This window comes from Ovis aries, chromosome 11, assembly GCF_016772045.2.
Source record: "Ovis aries strain OAR_USU_Benz2616 breed Rambouillet chromosome 11, ARS-UI_Ramb_v3.0, whole genome shotgun sequence".
In the NCBI taxonomy this organism is placed as follows: Eukaryota; Metazoa; Chordata; class Mammalia; order Artiodactyla; family Bovidae; genus Ovis; species Ovis aries.
This window is the reverse complement of record NC_056064.1, coordinates 8654840-8663344: the sequence shown is the minus strand read 5'-3', so window position 1 is coordinate 8663344 and position 8505 is coordinate 8654840. Positions and strand designations below refer to the sequence as shown.

General features: G+C 40.8%; 1 protein-coding gene across 1 annotated transcript; it reads right to left on the bottom strand.

The window, feature by feature from the left end:
* Positions 1 to 3140: 3140 nt before the first annotated feature.
* Positions 3141 to 7486, bottom strand: LOC101121785 (olfactory receptor 4D1). The gene has a single exon (XM_060394713.1). The coding sequence runs from the start codon at positions 4790 to 4792 to the stop codon at positions 3857 to 3859; it is 936 nt and encodes a 311-aa protein (XP_060250696.1). The 5' UTR covers positions 4793 to 7486; the 3' UTR covers positions 3141 to 3856.
* Between the last annotated feature and the right edge of the window lie 1019 nt (positions 7487 to 8505).

The following is an 8505-nucleotide window of genomic DNA, read 5'->3' as shown; positions in this document are numbered from 1 at the left end:
GACTTTTTCCCGTTAAACTCTCATGTCAATTTCCTTTATAGTTCCAGCAGGAGAACCTGTAAGGATAAAGGAAAACTTTTCTTCCTTCCCAACATTTCCATATCATACTGTAACTGAAAGTGGTGTCTGGCTGCTCATTACTGAAAAGTCAATGAAGAGGCAAGATTGGTGGAAAGGCAACTTTGCTCTACTTTGGATATTGGCAACTGGTGGGGGTGGGGAAGGGAAGGAGCACTTCTACTCAAAGGCTAACTGCCTCCCCCCTTGACAAGGGCGTTTATAGATGGAAAGAGGGATCTACAAGGAGAAACAGCAAGTCAACTCTGACAGTCATCTTCCAATTGGTCATATGGTGTTCTGAAAAGTGTCATTTTTATTATTTTAGGTACAATTAATCTTCAGTTCCAGAATCTGTCTGTTTCCATTTTCTTGAGACCAATCCTTGGAATTGTGGCAGGTAATGTCATGGCTTCAGTCTGGTCATAACATGGTAGAGATTTCAGTATCTACAAGATAGCTCACAGGATATGGCTCAGAAAATTATTTATAGGTCCTTGACTATGCTTAATGACTAATATATAATTATTTAGTCTTTTTGGAATGTTTTCCTTTGTTTCTATATTTTCTCACTTCTCTGATTAAACATTATTCTTTGGCTAAAGTTTTTCCACTAACAAAAGACAGGTGAAGGACATGGAGGGCAAGAACTAAGGTCCTGCTCCATTTCTATACTGGTTCTGTTCCTCTAGCAGAACCGTAACTGATACACCACTTTTAATGGATCATATATGAAGTAAACCTCATTGGCAAGTTTATTAAGGTCTTTCTCTTACACTTAAATCATCCCTGAGTTTGATTATAAATACAAGTGGGATGGCAAGATCAAGAAATTAATGAGCCTGAGAAGAAGGGAAGTACTCTCTGGACCATAATATTTTTTCTGGATCATAATTAATCTACCATCACTGGAATGACTTACAGCCTTCCATCAACAACTTTTAAGGGAGTTGCTTTCACTAATCATATAAATAAAATAACTGAAGAGTAGCACTTGACCTGATAGTTCATTATTCATTTAGGATCAATAAATTTTATTTTGAGTTGAGTCAAATTCACATCATCAACACAGCAGAACTTCCATGAGAGACGTCTTAAAGGTATAAATTCTCATGGAAAGAGCTGTAGTCACTAAGGCCTCTGTTTGGGATGATCAGATCAGTTGTTTTGTCAGAAGATCCCTGAATGCCAGTTTGGGAATATGGTCAATTTGGGAAGATAGCCAATTTGGAAAGATGGCCTGGACTATTTCTCTGGAGCTATTTAGTATCTCTAAATAAAATCCTTCTGATTGTTCTGTAAAGACTTAGATATTGGAGCTCTGCATAAGGATGGGAAAGAGCCCACTGGCCTGGATGTGTACTATCTATTTCACCTTAGGTTCACTGGGCCCACTTAATGTCTTAATTTTACCTGTCAGTTCCTTTAGGCATTTGATTTTATGGCCCTGTCCATGACAAACTTTGTTCACTGTCAAGATTTCTGACTCTCATGTCTACCATCCTGCTACCAGTGGCTTCTGCCACGTGGCAGATACTGTTGATTGTCATTTTCAATCCCCTTCTTTCTGGATGAAATAACCAGCCATTCACTTTCCATCCTTCCCTGTAGATTGGGGCGGCCATATGACCCAAGTTTCTGGCCAAAAAGTCATAAGGGAATTCTGCTGGAAGGCAGGAATGGAACTAGAAAAAAAATTCAACCCGGGTTTTTAAGAAAAAGTACATGAATGCCCTTCTTCTTCCTTCTTGCTGAGCTATTTGGGTATAAAGGTATAATTGTAGTTTTAATAGCCACATTGCCATCATGATGGGAAAGACAGGGAATTATAGAGCAGCCAACCTAGGCCCCTAAAATGTTAGAACCAAAGAATTAACCGACTCTAGAATTGCCTATCATCTGCTTCCCTGGTGGCTCAGAGGGTAATGCATCTGCTTGCATTACAGGAGACCTGGGTTCAATCCCTGGGTCAGGAAGATCCCCTGGAGAAGGAAATGGCAACCCACTCCAGTATTGTTGCCTGGAAAATCCCATGGACGGAGAAGCCTGGTAGGCTATAGTCCATGGGGTCGCAAAGAGTCGGACACGACTGAGTGACTTCACTTCTTCACTTCTAATCTTTATAAGTGAGATAATCTCATTCTTTAAGCCATTGTGATTTGGTTATGCTGCTACTTGCAATCAACAGCATCCTTATGGATATATATTTCAAAGAGGACTATCATAGTGTCCAAAAGAGCTCACATCCTCCCATAGAGATGTGTGCCCTATGTCGAGTATCACATTTTATAGGCATGTGGTCATATGAGAGTAAATATAGAGGAGATGGTCAGGATGTTGGAATCAAGAAACCGGTCACAATGGGAACAATTGAATGAATGTAGATGTTGCATCTGGAGAAGAGACAAATTAGAAGATGAGAAAAGCATTGTCAAATATTTAAAGGACTTTACCATGAATGGGAAAACACTGTTCTGTGGGACCTCCCAGATCAAACATGACAGAGTTCATTTTCTCTCCTGTCATCTCACCCACTGCGAATGGGGAGAAATGTGTGAAATGGGGCAGGGAAGTATAAGTGAAGAAAGGATGAACTCGAAGCTGCCATGCTGGCTTGGAGAGCCTATAGCTTTTATTTCCTGGATGGGATTGTTGCTGGGAGGGAAGCAGAAACAAGAAAATGTTTTTATTATCTTCTTAACTTTGGAGCAATGTTATACATTGACCAAGACTTTAACAAAGGGAAACATACCTCAAAGAGATGAGGTAAATAAATACTGGCTCTACAGAGACAAATGAAAAGATTTGAACTTGAAAGGGAAAGAACAGGGTGCAAGAAAAAGCAGAAATGCTTATCTGAGTAGGATAATGTCTAGGTGCTAAGGGGATTTAAAGATAAATACAGCTCAATCCTCAACCCCAAGAAAGCCCTCATTCCAAGGTAGGAAGTCAAAGAGAAAGGCAAAAGCCCATGAGGTTGGCAGCTTTGGACTGAACCCATACCTAAATCAGGATCACTAATAGACATGGCCCTGCCCTCTCTGGCTTTGGTTCCCCAACCATACTACAGCATCCTCTTCTTAGCCATATCATGCAAATGATGTAAAGATTGTGCACAGAAAGCAAAATAGTTCTCAGATTACCCAAGGAGCATTTGGTAGAAAAGGAACAAATAAAAGGAAAATACTCTTATGGGAAATATTTAGACAATATTAAAAATGAAAAAAGAGTTACATAATAAAAACTCATTGTTTATGAAAAAATATTAAAAATAAGACTACTTCCAAAATACCACCATGGAGAATGAGGCATAGAGGCAAGGAACAGAAAAAAAAAAATGTGATTGCTCTAGAATTCAGATGAAAGTGTTGGCCATTCATCACAGATATTCATTCACAGATGAGGAATTCTCTAAGTTTTCCCTTGTGATTATATGAGACCCTGAATTTCAAATTCCATCCACATCTCCTGCCTCAAAACTTGGAGTCAGAGGAACCATCTATTGACCAGGCTCTGCCCCTCACTTGCCCTTCTTCATTGAGCAAGTCAGTTCTCTCTGAGTTTTTTCACTTGCAAACTGTTTAATATAATAATAATATATCCACTGTCAGTTTTCTGAGAATGAGACAAAAGTGTAAAAGTGCCTAACACAACACCTGACACAGGAGATTTTGCTTTCTGTAGAAATACTAGCTTAATCTCAACTGCCACACTCAATAAATATGTTTCATCACTTCTCACATGGAAAAACAAAAGTTCAGAGGGAAGATCTGTCATTTAAAGTCAACCTATTTTAAGTTTACTTCCTGCTGGAAATCACTAGGCGCTTGCCCAATCTCTTCATGGCTGCCTGCATCTCCTGGTTCCTCAGGGTGTAGATGATGGGATTGAGCATGGGGGTCAAGACAGTGTAGCTGATGGATGCTGTCTTGTCCATGGGGAATGAAGTGAAGGGCCGGGCATAGATATAGACACAAGGAATGAAAATCATAGATACAACTATGATGTGAGTGATGCAGGTGGAAGCTGCCTTCCTCCTCGCCTGCCCAGACTGGGACCTCAGCATCACCAGGATGACAGTATAAGAGATCAGAAGGAGCAAGAACCAGATGAGGACTAGCATCCCACTGTTGGAGATCATAAGGAACTCCAGGAGGGAGGTGTCAGTGCAGGCAAGTCTCAGCACTTGTGGAATGTCACAGTAGAAGTTATCCAAGGTGTTGGGGCCACAAAAAGGCAGTGGGAGCATCAAAACAAGCTGGACAATGGAGTGGACAAAGCCCCCTACCCAGGCAGCCACCACCAGCCCCACACACACTCGAGTGTTCATGATGGTGATGTAGTGGAGAGGCCAGGAGATAGCTATGTAGCGGTCATAGGCCATCACTGAGAGGAAGAAGACAGTCCCACCTCCCAAGAGGTGGAAGAAGAAGATCTGGGCCATGCAGCCCTGGTAGGAGATGGTCTTGGTCTCATGCAAGAAGTCCACTAACATCTTTGGAGAAGTGACTGTGGAATAGCAGAGGTCTATGACAGCAAGATTTCGCAGCAGGAAATACATAGGTGTGTGGAGCCTGGAATCAGAGGTCACTGTGATCATGATGAGGAGGTTTCCCATGACAGTGGTGGTGTAAACAAACAGGAACACTAGAAACAAGAAGAGCTGGAGCTCCTGAGTCTGTGAGAGCCCTAGGAGGACAAATTCTGACACCCACGTGAGGTTCCCTGATGCCATGGTGTCTTCTCCATACACCTAAGTAACACAAATGACAGGCCTCTGTCTGAAGTTGCTGCTCGCCTTTCAAGTGCTCAGGGGCTCAAAATGATTTGTCCAAGTCCAGAAGATGAACATTCTCATGTGCATATCATAATACCACGTGCTGATCTAAGTAGTCTTTCTCTAAACGGTTCACTAATTGGTGCTGGAATACATATTCATGAAATAGCTTAAAGCTGTCAAAAGACATGTGCAACCTGTCTTTCAAATATTCAGTGTAACATAATGGTAGCAAGACACTTGGAGTCTAACAGAAACAGTCAAAATTCCAAGCTTCCACATCCTTGAGATTTGACCTGCAAGTTACTTAATCTGAGTCCTAGATTCTACATCTATAAGAATATGTTTTCCCTATGAATTGTCTAGGGAATCAAATAAAATAGTACATAAATTTCATAGAACAGTATCTGGAATAATAAATGGTAATCAGTCTCCTCTGTATAGTCTCCTATTCTAAAGACCTCCTCCCTTTTTCCAGTCTTTAATATCAATACATTTTTGTACCAGTAGTTCTTCATGCAACAGTTAACACATCATAACGTTAACAAACATTTCATTTGTCTATGATTTTCCTCCACTATTGAACCTACTGTGTTACAGACATAGGTCTTGATTTCACAATTTGCATCCTTGCTCATAGTGCATGATAGGTACCTGATGTTAACTGCTTTTGTTGTTCAGTTGCTAAGTCATGTCCACCTCTTTGTGATCATGTGGACTGCAGCATGCCAGGCTTCGTTGTCCTCCACTATCTTGAGTTTGCTCAAATTCATGTCCATTGTGTCAGTAGTACTATCTAACCATCTCATCCTCTGCCTCCCACTTCTTCTTTTACTTTCAATCTTTCCCAGAATCATTGTATTTGCAGGTCCCGGAAGGGGTGCCTCTGGACAGAGTTGCACCCTTGGATATTTCATTTCTCCCCATCCCCAACTGTAGGTGGCTCCTTCCTGGGTAAGGCCCCCCAGATCACAAGAGTCAGAGGAGTAACTACTTCATTAGCGGAGAAACAAATGATGAATATATTGCTTGAAGACTAGAACTCTTCTGAAAGGACAGCAATTCCAGAAAGTGATATTGAATCCAAGGGTAGAAGAGAAAAAATGTTGAAAAAATGGAAATAGATGAAAACTCTAAAGGAGGAAGCAAACTATAAGGAAGGAAAATAGGGGAATAAAATGAGTGAAGAAAGGAGAGATGGGGTGAAGAAAGGAGAGATGGAAAGATGGTGGGGCAAGGGAGGAAATATAAACAAAGGTGAAGAAGAACTCTCAGGGTGAGAGATAGAGGTGATAGGTGAGGGTCAAGTGTTCTCCTCTCTCCCTGCCTCATCTCAGCCCCCACTCTCTCCCACCTGACTTCATGCATTCCATTATTGATCAGAGATCACTCCCTTCTTATCTTTCACTTCAATTTGCTTTCACTTCACTCTTCCCTCTACAAAGCTGTCCATGAGACCTTTCTAAATGCTGACCCAATCACTTCCCCCTCTCACCTCTTATAGTGATGCTCACCAGAGCCCCTTAGAAGCCACATCCAGTATTTTGTGGATCAAGTCAGGGTAGAAACACACATACTTACACTTGTACATGCAGCTCAGCTTGTCATACAGGGCTATAAAACATAACCTCCATATGCCTTTCTAATCAATATCTCCACCTCTAATTAACAACTTGCTCTTTAGTGGATTATAGTCTTAAAGATGATAACATATTTATTTATTTCCATGTTTATTTCCTGGAATTTTCTTCCCTACCGTCTCATCTCAACCTTAGAAAAGCCCACCTTACCCTTTCTGTCACTCCTATCACCATTTCTCCTTTGCAGAAAAAAATCCAATTGCTCAAGTTTCTTTAAACATTTAAAGCATACCCCAATAATGTTTATCATCATTTGTTTCCTTTTTCAGCTTCTCCCCTAAGCCAACTATATCATGATTTCAGTGTCTTAGTAACCTCAGAAATTGGAACAGCAACTCTGATAACAGCACATGCTCAGTGAATGTTGCCAAATAATGTATTAAGTAGGTGATAGATGATGTGCAGTATTTTTAGTGTTTTAGTACTTTAAGTATCCTGTTTCTTGTCTCATAAAGCCAGTTCTATGCTTGGTTGCTGAAATTCCTGGGTTTCACATGTAACATGAAGCCACTGTATTAACAGCACAGTGCCCCCTCCAAATTACTTCCCAAGGCTCTCCTCTTTTTTAGACTTAGTACCATCAGGTCTATGACACTGGCTTATTCTCCTCACCTTCTAGCAGATGTTTTTAAAAACCTAACTACTATTTTCCTATCAGTAGGTATGGAAACACTCGGACTCTCACCTTCCTTCAGCCCCAAGTGGAAGAAGAGAGTTCATGTCTTACACTTTCTGGGAGGTCCTCTCCATGCAGTCTCATAGCTTCCTGACCTCTGCCATCACTCACACACATGACTCATGGGCATGGCCTTGGGGAAGAGGGGATCTCCTCAGGGAGAAATGATTGGACTGGGCTCAGGAAGCAGAGCTGGAATGAGTCCTGCTGGGGACGAGGGAACAATGGGACCTGTTAATAAGTTTCTAGGTGTCTCAAAAGCATTATTTGAAAGGCCATCTTGAAGCCAATAAACAAAGAAGTAATCAAAAACAAAATAATAGAAGCCCCACAAAACAAAAACAAACAAAAACCCACCAAAGACACTGAAAATTGTGGAGGTTCATGACATGTTTGGTAGGATACCAAGATCAGAAAGAACAGAACCTCTCCGAAAGAATCAAAATCTCTGGGAGTTTTGGGAGGACCCATTAGATCACCTAGAATGGATATGAAGACTCAGAAATGCCCACACAGAATTTTTGATGCGGAAGGTCTTAGTTGGAGCATGAAAATTTGCATTTCAAACAAGTTTTCAGGGGATGATGATGATGATGCTTCTCTGAAACCACAGTTTGAGACCAACTGACTCTGAGTTTCACTGTTCTCTGCCAGCACAGTGGTAGTGGTTTAGGCCCTAAGTCATGTCCGACTCTTGTGGCCCCATGGACTATGGCCCGCCAGGCTCCTCTGTCCATGGGATTTTCCAAGCAAGAATACTGGAGTGAGTTGCTATTTCCTTCTCCAGGGGATCTTCCCAACCCAGGAATCGAACCTGGTCTCCTGCAGGTAGATTCTTTACCCACTGAACTACCAGGGAAGCTCATCAGCACAGTGAATAGTTCTTTCTCATATTACCAAAACAACTTGACTGATAGCTTACATTAAAAAAGTTAATTGATCTTAATTTGGATGATGTCATAGGTGGGAAAACGTTTGTATACTACATTGGAAACAAATCCTGTAAACTCTTTCATTTTGTCAACCAGATCCCAAGATCGATTTCTCATCCATATGCAATTATTGCATCATCTTAAAACTCTAGCACTCTTTATATATGAATTAGTACTCAATGAGATCCTTCCTTTCATATAAGCACTAATACAGGAAATGTTTGTATTTTCTTAATATGATGAACTGTTCAGAATTGGAATTAACTGGCTTCATAACCTCGGTGAACAATAAAAACTGATATTTCTTAAATAGCTTTCTATTCTACATGAGATTCCAGGTTGGTCTGAATTCTTTTGAAACAATTATTTATGCTTAGCAAAATGTAATCCCTCTGGAATATTAAAAAGTGTGAAGCTCTGTTT

What these genes read in the sequence shown, in the direction of transcription:
- LOC101121785 (XM_060394713.1), bottom strand. Translation starts at nt 4,792, where the DNA reads ATGGCATCAGGGAACCTCACGTGGGTGTCAGAATTTGTCCTCCTAGGG.